Source organism: Megachile rotundata, chromosome 2 (genome assembly GCF_050947335.1).
Source record: "Megachile rotundata isolate GNS110a chromosome 2, iyMegRotu1, whole genome shotgun sequence".
NCBI classification, from domain to species: domain Eukaryota; kingdom Metazoa; phylum Arthropoda; class Insecta; order Hymenoptera; family Megachilidae; genus Megachile; species Megachile rotundata.
Window position 1 is genome coordinate 10,030,367 of NC_134984.1, and position 19,486 is coordinate 10,049,852.

At 35.4% G+C, this 19,486-nt stretch overlaps 2 protein-coding genes across 4 annotated transcripts in view; one reads left to right on the forward strand and one right to left on the reverse strand.

The window, feature by feature from the left end:
• Window positions 1-19,486, forward strand: part of oaf (BRICHOS-like domain-containing protein out at first) — a 174,399-nt gene that overhangs the window by 55,876 nt on the left and 99,037 nt on the right. The window contains exons 5-6 of one of the 2 annotated variants that reach the window (XM_012291094.2): window positions 360-477; window positions 546-1,099. The exons of the other annotated variant lie outside the window; for it this stretch is intronic. Coding sequence (XP_012146484.1) covers window positions 360-477; window positions 546-591 — 164 coding nt within the window. The 3' untranslated portion in view covers window positions 592-1,099. Of the gene's footprint in view, window positions 1-359; window positions 478-545; window positions 1,100-19,486 lie in introns of those variants that run through there. 2 annotated transcript variants of the gene reach the window in all.
• The window catches only part of LOC100876699 (Sox box protein 15), a 129,386-nt gene that overhangs the window by 45,261 nt on the left and 64,639 nt on the right, over window positions 1-19,486 (reverse strand). The gene's annotated exons all lie outside the window — the stretch shown is intronic.

Below are 19,486 nucleotides of genomic sequence, written 5' to 3' on the forward strand. Positions count from 1 at the left end.
TTTAATGTGTATAAATTTAGTACCAATATCAATCAATACATTTGTATTGCAGTACGGTATTGACCAATATACCTATCGCCAACACAATACATGTATACCTAAAATCAATACAATATTTACCAATGTACATATCACATATCAGTGTATGTAATTGACTAATACTGTTATTGCAACTATCGATAAATTTGTTCAACATCGAAAACCCTGAAATATCCAATACGTATTGAGTCCAAGCTCCAAGTTTCAAATATCCAAGCTCCACATTACTCCATAATTCCCTCTCGAAGCGATCATCTGCACTTCCCTTCTAACACTGATACTTATTTCAAAACTCCATAAGAACGCCAGTTCTATCTCAGATTCCCTCGATTCGAGTGACGACATCACTTCCAGGATGACCCGATGTTCCCAACAGAGCCGCGAGAGCAAAGTACATTATCGAGGCCTGTACTTGGAGCACGTTTACCTCGGCAGGATGTAGGTTGCCTTTTAGATCGGCCGACCTCTTTTCTCTATGGCCATTTTTACGGAAACGAAATTCACAGAGTGGGCAGAGCCGATTCCAGCTTCAGAAGTTCATCCACCGTGTAGCCGAGGTGCTATTGTTCGAGAGCCAACCGACGGAGACGAGGAAGAGAAGTCAGGGAACGAGATGGAGGAGGATAGTATCGAGAAAGAGTTCTATCTATATATACGTGAGCTATGCTCGAATATCTGTACACGTGTGTGTGTATAGATGTACACGTCGAAGAAAAGTAGGTCTTTCCCTGGGAGTTCAAACGATTCTTACGCACCGTCGGCGAGTACACGTTAATTTCAATCGGCGGCGCAAACTTTTCGTCACAGTCTATTTCGCAAGGGTCATCGAGCCCCGGCACTCACCTGATAATTATTTTCTCGAGATCGTTATCAAATCGCTTCTTCCGTGAGATCCGAGGATTAAAGGGTCGAGGATAAGTATCTTATACGCATAATTATTGCCGCAGAAAAATGCTTTCTGGGGGACTCGAAAAATTGCTTTCGTGCATTACATATGTAATGCATATGCATACATATGTGATAAAAATGAAGGAACATGTATCTATTTGGCTTGAAAGTCATACACAAAATTATTTCTATGGGAAACTGTTGCCTTGGTGACTCAAAAAATTGCTCTCTTGCATTACATATGTAATGCATATGCATACATATGTGATAAAAATGAAGGAACATGTATCTATTCAGCTTGAAAGTCATACACAAAATTATTTCTATGGGAAACTGTTGCCTTGGTTACTCAAAAAATTGCTCTCTTGCATTACATATGTAATGCATGTGCATACATATGTGATAAAAATGAAGGAACATGTATCTATTCGGCTTGAAAGTCATACACAAAATTATTTCTATGGGAAACTGTTGCCTTGGTGACTCAAAAAATTGCTCTCTTGCATTACATATGTAATGCATGTGCATACATATGTGATAAAAATGAAGGAATATGTATCTATTCAGCTTGAAAGTCATACACAAAATTATTTCTATGGGAAACTGTTGCCTTGGTGCCTCAAAAAATTGCTCTCTGGCATTACATATGTGACAGGAATGAATGAACATGTGTGGTATGATGGACACATGTCTATCTGGTTTAACACTGCAGCTACTCTTGATTTTACTTATAACTATGTACCTAGTTCAGATGTATACTTTTGTCCTCAATAATAAGACATTTTTTGAATTATATAAAAACTGCTCTCTTGCATTACATGTGTGATAAGAATGAATGAACATGTATGATATGATGGACACATGTCTATCTGGTTTAACTCTGCAACTACTCTTGATTTTACTTATAACTATGTATCTAGTTTCGATGTATACTTTTGTCCTCAATAATAAGAAATTTTTTGAATTATATAAAAACTGCTTGTATATGGTATAAAAATGGTCTGCAGACATTTCTTCAAATATAATATAAAAGTTGCCTATAAATATTCCTTAAAGTACGATATAAATATTTTGCAAATACTACCTGGTATAAAAAAGTCTCTAAACATTTATTCAAACGATATAAAAATTATCTGCAAGCATTGGTATGAATAAAAATAAAATTTTAACCTTATAGTCTCATTACACATTTTTCTCTAAAAGTAATTCTCTAAAAAAAAATTGTACTCTGTATAGTTAAATCTTCGCCACCATACAAAATTTCATTGACAAATAAAATTTGCTAAAATCACCTTTAAATTAATTGTAAAATTAGAATTTTTTAACGGGGAAATTATTCCCAAGTCAGACTCCATCGTACACTTATTAGCTTTTATTGTTTAAGATAAACAAGCTATATAGGTCAAGCTGCGTGAGCGAGTATATCGTAGTTCTGTTGAAAGGTAGATGAGATAAGAATACTCACAATCAGTTGTATAGTGAATAGAAGAAAACAAGAAAAATAGAATCAGCGGAGTCTCTCAGAGTTCGCCTCGATAGTAGAGAGTTAAGAGTAGCAGCAGAAATAGCATAATGGCCGCGAGGGAGATTATGAACCTTAAAAATGATTGTAGAAACTATTTATACTGACTTGAAAAATTATTTTGTACCGAGTTATTGTTTCAGGGTGGTAATTATTTTAGAGAGTAGTATTTATGCAGAGTTATTTGACATTAGTATAATTATTTCATATTTGAGTTGTATATTACTTTTTTATTTTTTTATTTTATATTTAAGTTGTATATTATTGTTACATGATAGTGTAACTATTTCAGACAGAGTTTGACTCTAACACAATTATTTCTTACAGAGTTTGACACTGGTATAATTATTTTATATGCAGAATTATTGAATTTCATCCCCCAGAGTCCACTTTGCTTCCCCAATAAAATAACATGAATCTTTGCACCTCTAAATTCTCAGTCTAGCAAAATTCTCAGTTGACATTTGTAAATTTTGAAAGATCCCCAAAACATTAACAACCCTTATTACTTTCCTTATGGGAGCCAAATTGACTTTTGATTCCACATGAGCACCACTGTAATTATTATTACATTCTTAACAATTATTAACATATCCTTGTTAACAATTTTCTAATTAAATCTAACGTCAGAAGCAAATTTTTAAACAGCAAATAAACTGCTTCAATATCGCCACCCTCGAATTCCCCTAAAATAAATCAACTCGCACCTAAATTCTTCAAATGAACACATCAATCTAAATAGGTGTGGAAGTGCACTTATCAAACAATAGTTATTCGCAACATTCACTTAGGAATTGTTGAAATGAATTTCGCCCAAGTACGATGTCAGCCATGAAAGCCTGTTATCACGGCCCAACCTCAGCTTTCTCCTGCAATTATATCAACCACCCTCTCACCGTCGTTGACTTAATAAATATTCCAGCAACAATCATCCACAGACCGGCTGTATCCCGTTTCCGACGATTAAGGAACATCACACGCCCACCGGGTTCGCTTATCAAAACCGATCGTTCGACCGGGGTGTAACGAGTCGGGTCGGGACAGAGAAAACGCCTTTTGTCCGGCGATTTTTCGTCGCTGCTCGACGAACGACGTGATTCACAGAACGAATCGGCCTGGTGAACGTACAATAATGAACACTGTGGAAAGGTTGCGTTAGTATATTGGTTGTGTGTACACGACTGTACAGTGACTCACACAATTCATCAAAAGTACCATTTTCTTGGGAAGTACGGTTTTGGAGTAATAGCGAAGGATTCGATGGAGAGTTTGAGTGCAGGGTGTTTTAGCTGAGTGCTCTGCTATGTCGAGGGGATAGTATGGCTGACAGTGTTGTTCTCTTTTATCTTGTGAAGAAATTATTTTGGAAAGAATGGTATTAGATTGTTAAATTATTGAATTTTCAATTTCTGAATTTGTATAGGGTCTAAAATTGGTAGTTTAACAAATTAGCAAAATATTAAATTATCAAATTGACGATTTATCAGATTATCAAATTATGAAGTTATTAAGGTATCAAATTATCGAATTACCAAATATCCTTATTTTCAAATTCCTAAATCCTGAAAGTTTCGAATTCCTAATCGCCAAATTTCCAAATCTCCGAATCACTAAATTCCCATAACGTTAAATCTCTAAATTCCCAAATTCCCGAATTCCCAAATTTCCAAATTCCCAAATCTCCAAATCCCTAAATTCTCAAATCTCCAAATCTCCAAATCTCCAAATCCCTAAATTCTCAAATCTCTAAATTTCCAAATCTCCAAATTCCCAAATCTCCAAATTCCCAAATCTCCAAATTCCCAAATCTCCAAATTCCCAAATCTCCAAATTCCCAAATCTCCAAATTCCCAAATTTCCTAAAACCCCAAATCTTCAAATCTCCAAATCTCCAAATCTCCAAATCTCCAAATCCCCAAATCTCCAAATCTCCAAATTTCCAAATCTCCAAATCCCTAAATTCTCAAGTCTCTAAATCTCCAATTTTCCAGTTTTTCAAATTTCCAAATTCCCAAATCTCCAAATCCCTAAATTTCCAATTCTCCAAATCTCCAAATCCCTAAATTTCCAATTCTCCAAATCTCCAAATCTCCAAATCCCTAAATTCTCGAATCTCCAAATTCCCAAATCTCCAAATTCCCAAATCTCCAAATTCCCAAATTTCCTAAATCCCCAAATCTTCAAATCTCCAAATCTCCAAATCTCCAAATCCCCAAATCTCCAAATCTCCAAATTTCCAAATCTCCAAATCCCTAAATTCTCAAGTCTCTAAATCTCCAATTTTCCAGTTTTTCAAATTTCCAAATTCCCAAATCTCCAAATCCCTAAATTTCCAATTCTCCAAATCAAATCCCTAAATTTCCAATTCTCCAAATCTCCAAATCCCTAAATTTCCAATTCTCCAAATCTCCAAATCTCCAAATCCCTAAATTCTCGAATCTCCAAATTCCCAAATCTCCAAATTCCCAAATCTCCAAATTCCCAAATTTCCTAAATCCCCAAATCTTCAAATCTCCAAATCTCCAAATCTCCAAATCCCCAAATCTCCAAATCTCCAAATTTCCAAATCTCCAAATCCCTAAATTCTCAAGTCTCTAAATCTCCAATTTTCCAGTTTTTCAAATTTCCAAATTCCCAAATCTCCAAATCCCTAAATTTCCAATTCTCCAAATCAAATCCCTAAATTTCCAATTCTCCAAATCTCCAAATCCCTAAATTTCCAATTCTCCAAATCTCCAAATCTCCAAATCTCCAAATCCCTAAATTCTCAAATCTCTAAATTTCCAAATCTCCAAATCTCCAAATTTCCAAATTTCCAAATCTCCAAATTTCCAAATTTCCTAAATCCCCAAATTGCAAAATTCCTGAACCGGTTACCCAAGAAAAATTTCCTTTCTCATCATCACAAGTGCAAACTACTATGTTTTTAAACGCCTAAAAACTTAATGAAATAACAAAAAATAATACATTTTGAATGTTTAAACAATCTCTCTCTACACACATCAAAGTATACTTATCATGTTTCAAACAATTGCAATTACTCTTAAAATTCAAATAAAAGAATCAATGAATAAGGTCAGCGTTACAGTAATTATTGTTGATATATTTATTAACAATTTTGTTAATTTATATTTACTTAACCGAATAAATCAGTGAAAGCAATGTCCTTGTTGACGCATAGAAATCCTTCGTTTATGAATCAGTCATGAATTGATGCCACGGTGCTTTGAGGATTTAATTGTTTGAAAGACCGTATGATTATCTTTGAGTAACAGAAGATTCACAATGTTATCTTGTGAGACTGTTTCATTAACATGATCTCACAGACAAAAATTCTTACAATTTTGTAGATCGAAATGAAGAAAATTGTAGTGTAATATGAAATGAGGTTATGTTTGTCGATTGTACAACAATACGTAATATTGTACTGTATTTTAATATATTTTGTTTAACACTAAAAATATTAGAGCAGTCAAATAACTTCTTTACAAGCCTCTTATTACAAATCATGCAATTTGTTAATTTTCTTGAAATCCGCATTGATTTTCATGGAAGTAAAATTATATATATTAATTTATGTTTTGTTTGTTTATTTATTTTTTAATGTAATTTTTATGATGAAAGATTTTCAAGGTAGACTATTACACGAAATGTGAAATATTACAAATTAATTTATATATATAAGAGTTTAATGCGAATGATAATAAACTAGTCACAAAATATGTGAATTTATATTCACAAAGAAATTCGTTCCATAAACAACACCCGAGCTCTTTTGCATCTTATGTTGCATGTCTTCTTCAAACACGACTGTAAACAACGAACGCCAAAATGTTACCGAAGATTTACATTCAGTCAGTCATAATGCATCAGCAACTTCTTTGAATACTTGCTCAGTCACGAATGCACCAAATAAAATGTAGCTAATTCAGAATATCAAAAGCCAAATGTAGATCATTTTTTATTCTTAATTAAAGGTAGAATTAAATATGTAGATATCTGATGATATTGATATCATAAGAATGCTTGAATCTTTTAAAACTTTTACTGCTGTTTTAACCGCAATCATTTCTTAATATTTGGTATCTGACATTCAACTGACATTTTATTGTTACTCTCATCAGCTCTGCGAGTAATTGTTTCTACTTTTATCTTTCTCGGCTTGTAAGAATGAATATTATGTACTGATTTGATACTTTAATCTTATAAAAATATAAGACAGTTTTCCATAATTAATTTCTTGCTTTATGATTTGTCAGGTGCGTCGGAACTAACTAATCACAGCTACAATATTAAAACAGAGAAAAGAAGTTTGAAATATTATGTAATTTATGGTTGAACCTATATTCCAAATTGAAGCGTATTAATAATTCGAGTAAAATTTTGTCACATTTGAAGCCTGAGGGCATCACATGTGGAACACGATATTGTAACATATGATATTAAAATTTGAATGAATTCTCTAAAATGAATTCATAATTCGATTTATATTGAAAGCATATACCGAAAATATTAATGGTACAACTTTGGAAAATAAAAAAAATCAAACCAGAATCTGACTGATGTGAATTATATGTATGTGAATCTTCGATAGGTTGACCGTCACAGTGAAAATTGACGTATGTGGTCAGACACACTATAACACAAATTGTTTAAAGTATAGATAGATCATTTTTTAACTTGTTAGTGTGTGCCATTGAATCAATATATATATTATTCTTAAGTAGTACGAAATTTCTTTCTATTATTTGTTTCCTAGATAGATTCTTGAAACCCAACTCCAAACCTCAAAGTCCATAAATACTTATTTCCTCTTTCTAAGCTTTCAAGTTCCAAAATCTTCAAATTCCTAAATTTCTATAGCTTCAAATCTCTAGGCTTTCAAATTTCTAGTTTGACAAATACGTAGATCAAATACTTGGATCTTTATATTCTCAATGTCCTCGAGTTTCTAGACTTTTTCTAGACCAAATTTTCAAACTTATGAATTCTTAAATTTTCAAATTTCTATTTTTCCAAATCCCTATATCACCAAATGCCTAGACCTCCAAATACCTGTGATTTCAAATTCCTAGCTCTTCAAATTTCTAAATTTCCAGACCCCTATTTAAATCCTTAAACCTTCATATCCCAGGATCCCAAAATAGTTAGACCCCTAAATATCTAAATTTTCAAGTTCGTAGATCCCCAAATATGTAAATCGTGAAGACCTTTGATTCTCAAACACCTACATCTCGAAGTCTTTAGATCCTCAAGTACCTAACTCCCTAAGTTCTTAGATTTCTAAATACTTAACTCCTTACGTATTTCGATTCTTAAATATATAAATCCCCACGTCTGTAGACTGAAAAATACCTAAATTCCTAATGTAAAATTTGCAAAGATTAAATACTTAAACCCCTAAGTCATTAAATGTCCAAACACTTAAATCCCCAACTCCTTACATTCTAAAATACCTAAATCTCCAAGTATCAAAATGCCTCAAATTCTCAAATACCTAAATCCTTATGTCCTTAAACTAACTTTAGCAAAGTACCTAAATTTCCAATCCAAAATTTCGAACCCCAAAATATTCAAATTCCTAAATCACCAATTAACTCCCCCACCAAATTATTTAATCCTCCACATCTTTCCTCCATATCTCCAATATTTTCTTCCATAAAATTTCCTAAAATTTTATATTTCTATCCCATATCGTAGATCTCCACATACTAATATCCAAAAGTCTCAATTCACATCTTATCTCGCAATTCTCAAATTCTCAAAAAGCATAAAAAATAGCAGTAAACGTGGGAGGTCCGTTCACCGTCGGTTGTCACATTTTCCCTAGGAAAGCCAGATTTGCACTTGACTGTACATCCGTACACGGGCCAATAATTCTCAATTGCCGTTTCAGAGCGTTCGCTACGGGCCGTTTCGCGGCGTCCCTTAAATCCAGCAACGAGGCCGACCTTATCGGAGCCCTTCCACCGTGCGCCATTATTGTGAGATACTGTACGTCCTGATCCGTCGTTTAGAGCCTATCCAGACCGCGAATCTCACGCGTTCGGCAGTCGATTCTCGTTCTCCTTCGCTCACCGCGTGGAAACGACGAGGAAACCACAACACCGCTCTTCGGAGATGTGCTCTCTCCACGAATCGAATAAAATTGCTCAAATTCTCAACTACTTGTGAAATAGTCGTATTGGCGACTTTCATCTTTTTACTTGCAAAAAGGTTACAAAACGAAATAAAATGAATTCTGAAATGAGTTTTGAAGGTTTTGAGATTTGAGTACTTTGTAGAAGATGAATTATTAAATTCATTTGGGGATTTGATTATATAGGGTGTTAACCCTATTGACACTAACTTGAGACTATAAGAATATTCGTAAATAACACAAAAACCGCCAACACACAGAAACTTTGCAATTTATACATGACATAGATTTATTAGAAAAGAAAAGCACAACTTTTGAAGTCGTACATCTTCAACTAATGATACTGTCTGAACAAGTGATAGACACCGTCTGAACAGTATACTCTCAGTTATCTGTAACTGACATATTGCGCAAACTATATGAACCTAATTTCAATATAATAGTAGCTAACAGTAGCTAACAGTAGCTAAACTTACTTCTCCAAAAGTCAAGACATAATCTTGAATTTCATTCATAAAATTACAGATACCGTAATACTTTTCGATTACCAAACGTTGATAATCTAATCACCTCCTATTTATAATTAATTGGATTCCTTCAATATTCCAATTAATGCCCCATATTCCCCTATTAACGTGCCCCATAGATTAACGCGTTCAAGAAACTTAGCAGTCATTCGACCACCAAAAACATGAAACCGCGTTTTGGTAAGAAAAGTAAACAGTTTCGATCGGTACTCGACCACTTAGATCGCGGGGGAGTCGAACGAAAAGAGGGGGGTTCGGGGGTGTAAGGAGAGGAGGGGTACACAAGTAATCAGAGGCACTAAACCACGATACCGTGCTGGCAGTTAGAGGCCTCTATCTCTCCTGTCGTTGGTGGTACAACACGCCCGGTATTATTTGCAGGCTGCCACATTTGTCGTAGGTGGTCTTGCGACAGTGGCGTTGCGCGGCCCGTATAAACGACGCTGTCTATATGGCATACCGTGGTTCTCCTTCGCCTTCTCCTGAGCGCGCGATCTCGCGGATAACGAACGCCTCCGAGAGGGCCCCGATCCGCACGACATCTACCATCTCCGAGTCTGCCCTACCACCGTGACTGATTAACGAGTGAATTAACGAAGATTAACGCCCCGTGGCACCGGCGAAATTTATGGGCCGTGTTAACCGATTCCTGAATTATGGAGTTTATCGGCAGCCGATATCTCGCTGAGGGATCTACCGATTCACCGACGCTCGTACGACTTCGATGCACGGGGCGAATCTGCCTAACCCTAGGGAAAATGCGGTACGCAGGTAATTTGGTAGATTTAGAGATTTCGTATGGTTGCAAATTTTGGATTTTAAAGATTTGGAGAGTTGAGAGCTTGGGAATTTTTGGGGGATTGAAGATTTTGGAGATTGGGGTTTCTGGGGATTTGTGGATTAGGTACTTGGTCTTGGGATTTGGAGATGTAGGTATGTGGGTATGTAGAGATTTGGTAGTCTAGGTTTTAGGCTTTTGGAATTTTTAAGGGATCTGTGGATATGGATACTTGGAGGTCTTGTGATTTGGGGATGTAAATATTTGGAGATCTAGGGATCTAGCGATGTTTAAGGGATAATCTAAGCATCAGGGGGCCAGAAATCTGCAGATTTAGGGTTTCGATTTCGATCAATTTGGGACTTTGGGAATTTGGAATATTTGATAATTTGAGGGTTTCGAAATTTAGGAATCAGAATATTTGAAAATTTGGAATTGTAAAATTGTGAAATTAAAAATATAGAAATTCGTAATTAAAAAATTCACAAATTAACAAATTTAAAAATTAAAAATTCACAAATTCACAAATTAAAAACTTGAGAACTAATTAATTAAAAAATTTAAAAGTGTATAAATTCTCTAATTTTCAAATTTGATCCGTATCCGTATATAACGTATTTGATCATATCATAAAGAAGTCATCTTTGCATCCGAGTGTACGTGGATCCACATTTATCGTATTCCACCACTGACGTCGTGACGCGTTTTCTTCGAACATAATAGTTTTGAAAATTGTACGTGTATGTAATGTTGATAATGGAGGAGACGTATAGTAAGTCTGGTTACGTTCGTCATAATCGGGACACGAGCGAGATTGATGACGGCGTAAAGAGCATCGATGGGAGTGGAGTCGTTACGTACAATCGAACACGCTTCCTCCCGCGAAACTCCTACGTGGCCGAACAATTTCGCAAGCAGCGATGAAAGTAGATCTTCGTTGACTCAGGTACAAAGTATTCGAGCGTTACCGTCGATACGTGTAAAGGCACAAGCTTTATCGTTCGTCCGAATACTGAGAATATGGAGCCTTAAGATATTCATCTCTCAAACGTTCTCTCTGATACTGATAATCTTTGTTAGCACTTCGAATTCCCCTTTTTCCTTTTTCCCCATTCTTTCTTTGCCTTATTCTTTAACCTTATGGACATACGTTATTATGTACCTTATATAAGGTGAAGTGAGTTAAGTGCAGACTGGTTTTTGTAAAGTTGGTATTTAAACGTAAGTATTTTCAGTCTGCTATGTAAATACTTAACGCTGTCGATATCGAACGCTTTGCACAATTACTACTATTTAATTAATATTAACTAGGACCTTAATTTTCCTTGTACATTTTGATTTTGATAGGAAATTGTTTAAAATGTCAACTACTCTGCACTTTCCCCGAAAATGGGGTAAGAGCGTAACATGAAGTTAAATACTTTGAAACTTTATTTCATGTGCAGTGGGGTAAGAGCAGAATTATTAACAAATCTGCTATAAAATGCTTTTTACTGCATTATGCAAGTACTCTATACTACAAACAAGTACTCTTAGCTGAAATATAAAAGGGGATATAGTGAAACAAAACAAGGAAACAAACATACTAAATGGAGAAATTTCGCTCATATTGTAATAAAAATAGCCTGTATACGCACTTGCCCCGTTTACGAACTTGCCCCACTTCACCTTACGTAGTTGTATAGTTATTTAATTGGAGGTATTCATATTAACTTCTGGGAGCCATGAATTAACCTTTGCACCCCTGTGTCGACTGTGGCTCGACATCACACTGCTCTTGAATTTTATAAATAATTCGGACAGATTGATTGAAATATATTTTCATCTATTTACTACTTATAATAAATGAAAAATATATTTGTCAAATACTCCACACTTACAATGCATTTGATTGAGAACCCCTTTCTTGATTTATTTGGTAATTTTGTAAAGAGGTGGTAGGTAAAAATTAAGGAGTGCAAGAGGGTTAATTTAACGATGTATTGATGTATGGATGATTAGTGGTTCATATTCAAATTTAAACTATACTGTAAAAAATTAATAATAAATAATAGATGACGTCATCTTGATGAAGGTTGTACATTTTGACAAGAGCTACATTTCTGTGATTTAAAATAAAAAATTCCAGGTCCTTCATTTTTATGAGTACTGTAAATTTAGTGTTGATTTTGTACGCGCCATCTGTTGGGAAATGGTACGCATTGCGTTGCATTTCTTTTTCGTTCACTTCCTGTAAATAGAGTGCGTGCAGAAGCGTAAAATGGAGTAAAATGTGTCTTCATAAAAATTCGACTGGTTCAATATCCCGTTTATTTTTTTAATAAATTTAAGAATTCTTTTATATTTTTCTATTGGAATTGGGCGTAGGACAATTTTGCGTGAAATTATTGATGTATAGCGTGTCTTAAATCTTCAAATTTTTAAATTTGAACATTGCACAATTTGTAAGGCATGAAAAATTTCAAGATATTGAAATCTAGAATTCCTTAAATTTTTAAATCTTCAAATTACTCTGCAAGTTCTTTGATTTTCAAATTTCTGAATCCTCAAATTTTCTATCTAAGTTTTCAAATCTCTAAATGGTTTTACAGATTTCTGATTTTCAAATTTCTAAATTATCGATTTCTGAATTTTCAAATTTTCTAAATTCTAAAATCTCCAAAAACTTTAATTGTATCGTTAGACTACGAACTCTACATAACTCATAGCAGGATACATAAATGTTATCCTGTTAGTGATATTTCTTTGCGAATAAATTTAACTGTCCAAAAATATTTTCGCACAAACATCATTTGGTTCAAGGTGTGGCATATGATGTGTTAATGTCAAGAATTTGGGTTTTTCCCCACCAAACATTGTTCATATATTCGAAGAAATGATTCATCGGAACACATATTTAATAATAATTTTTGTATGTCTTCACTGAATAATCGGTTGTCCATATATCCTTATGACAAACAGTTTTAAAGAGTTTTAAAGAGTTTTAAAGAGTCTTAAAGAATTTTAAAGAGTTTTAAAGAGTTTTAAAGAGTTTTAAATAGTTTTAAAGAATGTTACAGAGTTTTCAAGAGTTTTAAAGAATTTCAAGGAGCTTTACAAAATTTCGAGCTTCACAAAATTCAAGAGCTTGAAAGAGTTTTAGAGATTTTTAAAGAATAATTGCACTAAAAATCTTAACACTATGTACTTATTTATACAAGATGCAAAGTGTCTTGCTTATTATTCGATACGTAAAAAATTTCCTTAGTCATTTTTAAAAGCGTTCATATTTGGCGCGCTTTTCTCTTCGTCAGTGATAGAACGTCTACATCACAAATTTCTCAAGAACTTTTTCCGCGAAATATATAACACTACTAAATGAACAATTACCTATTTTATATACCGTTTCCCAAATAGTTTTATGTACCGCATCTACCACAATAACACCAGCCATACTCGATGAAACATTTTATTAATAACTCTGCAAGTTTCATTTAAATTTTAAACCATGTCTTCAGTTCAGCTTTTCCGCTCCAATTTCCTCAAAAAGATATTTTTCCTTTATTCATACAACGATTCCCAACTAATTACACAAACGTAACGCATCAATTTACCCTTGACAGAGTTAACAAATTTCAATTGCAAAAATTGTGATGGTACCCTACTTTTCAAAGGTGGCTACCTACTTTTCATTCTTTGGATCTGGGTCCCTGTGAATTTGGTTTTGTTCTGAGAGATTAAAAATCACACGAGAGGTCGACATTTTCATACAATTGAAAATATTCGATAGGCCATGACCGATCAAATAAATATTTTGAAGGATGAAGGCTTCGGGCATTGTTTTAAGATGTGGGAAATACTTGATTGGTAAATCGGTTTCCAAGGGAACGGCTGCGAAGGTGATCACTTTAATTCTTGACCTCTTTTATCCTTCATTTGTTAAAGATGACTGTGGTCATCTTTATTCTAGGGATAATTGCAATTACTCGTAAAGAAATAGATATTAATTTGTATGCTGATGATAACAGTAGAAATTGTTATATTTAAGACACACGATAAAATAGGCTGAAAATTAATTTTTAGGATGTAATGTTTCAATTTGCTATTTTATATCATTAGTGTAATTTTAACAATATTTGAAAATTATGTAGGTATATAATTTGAATTATGGACAGTGAATTATTAAATAAGCACTAATGTCAATGGACACTAGGATAATGTCTTATATATTTCTAGGATCACGGACTCCACCCACATATTCCTTGATCCACAGACTCCATTCACATATTTTCAGAACCATAGACATCTACATATTCCTAGATTCATAGATTCTTTACACATTCCCAGATATACGCACTCCGTCCACATATTAATATATTTACGGACTACATCCACATATTCTATTTATAGAATCCGCCCACGTGTTCCTAGGATTATGGTTTTCATGCACATATTCCAGGGATCATAGACTCCATCTATATATTCTTTGATCCAAAGATCCATCCACATATTCCTAAGATCAAGGACTTCGTCTACACATATCTACATTCATAGACTGTGTCCACATATTCTTATATTCATAGACTCCATCCATATGTTCCTACATTCATGGACTTCGTCTACATATTCCTATACTTACATACTCAACTCATATCATCCTACATCCATGAACTTTGTTCACATATTTCTGTGTTCATAGATTCCATCCACATGTTCCTACACCCATGAACTTCGTCCACATATTCCTACATGCATGAACTTTGTCCACATATTCCTACAACCATGAACTTCGTCCACATATTCCTACGTCCACAGACTCAATTCATATAATCCTACATCCATAAATTGTGTCCACATATTCCTGTATCTTAAACTCCATCCACATATGTCTACACCTATGAACTTTGTCCACATATTCATACATGCATGAACTTTGTCCACATATTCCTACGTCCATGAAGTTCGTCCACATATTCCTACGTCCACAGACTCAATTCATATAATCCTACATCCATAAATTGTATCCACATATTCCTGTATCTTAAACTCCATCCACATATGTCTACACCTATGAACTTTGTCCACATATTCATACATGCATGAACTTTGTCCACATATTCCTACAACCATGAACGTCGTCCACATATTCCTACATCCACAAACTCAATTCCCATAATCCTATATCCACAGACTCAATCCATATAATCCTAGATCCACTCACCGAAGAAAATTCAAAGAAAAGAAAGGTATCAAGAAAGGATCGGACGATCGATTTCCAGTGTTGACATACGAGCAGCAAAGAGGGGCTAACAGTTAGGGAATGATTAATAAAGATGCGCGGCCACGCGTTTCACCGGATATAAGGCCCACACAGATCCCGTAGACGTGTATGTAAGTCCCCGTGTATCGTTTGGTTCTCGCCAAGTACAGAAGAAAACACGGCATAGGGCCGCGGTAGGTGAACCGAACCGGTGCGGTGTGCGGCTCACCGTCGAGACGCGTGCTCGTGTATCCTCTCTCGGGCGGAATACGCGTCTACACAGCCCGATGAAGAAGAAAGAGGATGAGGACGAAGAGGTGGAGGACGCACGTCCACGTCCACGTGCATAACTCGGACATAAAACAGGCTCGCTGGCGCAAACCACGGCCCCGTGCTGGGGTACGGATGGGCTAACGGATGAACGGACAGACGGGGACGGATCGACACACAGCACGCGCGCATGAATATGTAGGATGTCTGGAAAAAAAGACGAGGAAAAGTGGGGGCGGCAAACACTCGACGCGCATAGTAATCGAAGCCGCGTCATGCCAATAACATCGCCTAATGCCCGATCGATCGATCGGCTATACGGTTTCCCGCGATTTATTTCAAATCTCGCGGATTTTTCTGCGCGACACTTTCTCATCTGTCTATACGTGAAGACGGCAATTCTTTGATTTGTCAGTTTATTTACTTTTGAGGTTGTAGTTGGTACATTTCGGAATTTTATCATTTTTTATATTTTATATCAATTTTATACATTAATCCTATAATGCCAGCAAATCTACACATCCGAAAATTCTCAATACATTAAATCTCCAGATACCAAGTTTCTGATCTCAAAAATACCCAAATGCTAAGATTTCTTAATACTTATGTATTATCCTAAATTGACGTCACTCTAGATCTCCACATTTCAAAGTCCTCTAATCATACATTCTCCAAATCCCAAGATCTCTGTATACCTATATTCCCAAATTTTTAGGATCCTAAAACCCTAGAACACAAATTTTCTAAAACCCCAAATCCCCAAATCCCCAAATTCATAGATCTTGCAAATCCACAAGTTAGAAATTCCTAGATCCCCAAATCCATATGTTTCCACATCCCTAAATCTCCAAATCCGTACATGGATGTCCAAATCCCTAAATTCTTAAAATTACCATAAATACAATACATCTTCAAATCCCTAGATCCTATTTATGTTTTTAATTTAGCTAATAATTCCATAAATAAATGCCAAACTAGAGTTTACTTAAGCAACAAATTTTACGTCCATCTAATAATAAACTTATTTAATAAACTTAATTAACATAATTTAGAGTAATCAATTTCATCTAATAATGAAAATAAATCTCTTTCATTACATTTTGCAAGAATAATATTCTGCAAAACAACGAATTTTTCTATATTTTAAAATGTTATACTTCAAAGATTAAGATACTTTTGGTGTTTGTTTACTGATGAAATGAAATTGTAGTTCAACCTTGTAGATAATTTGAACATCGAACTTGGATCCTCGATGCACAATTAATATATGCAGGAAAACGCACGGAGCATCGATACCGCTAATGTGCGCATGTCTCTCCATAGTAATTTCAGTATGCAGGCTCGAGAAATGTTGATAAATCAAGTTGATAGACTCGGGTGCAATTTAGACATCCTGAAGGAAATTCTTACACGTCTTTTAAATGCTGCTTTCTTAGAATTCCGTTTTTCTTTGACTTCATTGCTACTAATTGCGGATTGGAAAAATTCTTTGCACGGGTAAAGTAAGGGAAATAGTATCAATGTAGTAAACTCGCGTTATATAGCCACACGTTATGTAACAACGCATTATAGAGCCACACGTTGTGTAATAACTGCGCTGTATAATCACGCGTTATATAGCCAACGAGTTGGTGTAGCTACGCGTTGCATAACCACGCGTTATATAGCCAACGAGTTGGTGTAGTTACGCGTTGTATAACCACGCATTATATAGGCAACGAGTTGTATACCTACGCGTTGTATAACCACGCGTTATATAGCCAACGAGTTATATAACTTCGCGTTGTGTAACCACGCGTTATATAGCCAACGAGTTGTATAGCTACGCGTTGTATAACCACGCGTTATATAGCCAACGAGTTGTATAGCCACGCTTTGTATAACCACGCGTTATATAGCCAACGAGTTGTATAGCTACGCGTTGTATAACCACGCGTTATATAGCCAACGAGTTGTATAGCTACGCGTTGTATAACCACGCGTTATATAGCTAACAAGTTGTATACCTACGCGTTGTATAACCACGCGTTATATAGCCAACGAGTTATATAACTTCGCGTTGTATAACCACGCGTTATATAGCCAACGAGTTGTATAGCCACGCTTTGTATAACCACGCGTTATATAGCCAACGAGTTGTATAGCCACGCTTTGTATAACCACGCGTTATATAGCCAACGAGTTATATAACTTCGCGTTGTATAACCACGCGTTATATAGCCAACGAGTTGTATAGCCACGCTTTGTATAACCACGCGTTATATAGCCAACGAGTTGTATAGCCACGCTTTGTATAACCACGCGTTATATAGCCAACGAGTTGTATAGCTACGCGTTGTATAACCACGCGTTATATAGCCAACGAGTTGTATAGCTACGCGTTGTATAACCACGCATTATATAGCCAACGAGTTGTATAGCTACGCGTTGTATAACCACGCGTTATATAGCCAACGAGTTATATAACTTCGCGTTGTATAACCACGCGTTATATAGCCAACGAGTTGTATAGCTACGCGTTGTATAACCACGCATTATATAGCCGACGAGTTGTATAGCTACGCGTTGTATAACCACGCATTATATAGCCGACGAGTTGTATAGCTACGCAATGTATTGCCACGCAGTGTATTGCCACGCGTTGTTCAGCTACGCGTTATATAGCCACGCGTTGTATAGCTATTTGTTATATTGCAATGTGTTATATTATAGCCTCGCGTTGTACGGCAACAAATTTCGAGATTTGGTAATTTGGTAATTTGGAAATTTAGAAATTTGAAAATTTGGAAATATAGAAGTTTAATAACATTGACATTTTGAGGATTTGTAAAATTTCAAGTTTGGAAATTTGAAAACATGCGAATTTAAAAACTTTTAAATTTGAGAAGGTAGTGATTTGCAAACTCGAAAAGCAAATGAAGAGATTTAAACATTCGAAGCCTTAAGAATATAGAAATTTGCAAACATAAAAATTTAAGAACATAAATATACAAAATTCCCAAATTCAAAAACACAAAGACTTCAAAATGAAAAAACTTAAAAATCAGAAAATTCTAAACTTCTAAAATCCCATAATCCAAAATCTCGAACCCCAAAAAACACCTAAATTCCATCTAAAAAACTGTTCCGTACCGTAGCCGTATTCTCCTGCAACCTCCTCGTGTCCACAAAAGCAAATGGCGGAAGTGCATAAAAGCAAATGTCGACGGTAGACGAGCAAAGAAATTGATCGGAAGTCCTTTATGGAAAAAGCTTAAAAACGAATAGAATCGAAGATTGAAAGGACTGCAAAGAAGGCTGAAGAAGTACACGAAGAGATTGATAGAAGGAATCAGAGAAGAAAAGAATAAAGAGGAGGCAGGGAGCGTGTGCCGCGTACGAAGACACGCGCGAATGGCCGTGCTAAAACGGGCACGGGTAGGTGGCTAACACACGAGCAGAGTTTACAATTTTCTGCACGACGCTCGTTCGAATGCCTGTAACGTTGCGGATGCCAATTGCCGATAATTCAAGGTGTACCAACCCACGATATAACGCACGGCCACGACGCTGACAGATTGGCGGGTACCGGTACAAGCACTTCGACGCCGAGCCTCTTTTAAACGCGCCACGTTTCGGCGCGTCTTGTTCGCGCGGTTTTTAACAACGTGCCTTTTCTTTCATCTTATTTTTCCGGAACACTATAACTGCCAAACCGGTCAAATGACCGCTCCACAAGTTTCTTATCATAAGTTACACATTTTGTTAACCCCTTGCACTATTTTGACGAGACTAACGCACTCGTACCTCGGCTGTGATCAATTTTACTCAAATTTTTAATACGCTTCAATTTGGAGCTCAAGTCCAATAATTTGCATAGTCAACAATTGAATAATAACATATTGAAATAAAATTTCAATATTTTTGTCTATTTTAATATTATAGCTTAATTAGGCGGTTCTGACTGACGCACCTGATTTATAAGTCAGAGTGTAAGGGGTTAAGGTACATTCCTTGAAATCGGCATTAATTCGAGATAAAGAATAAATGTGTGTAGTAATTTATGTTTCGTTGTTTGTTTATTTATTTCTAATCTTTATTTTTA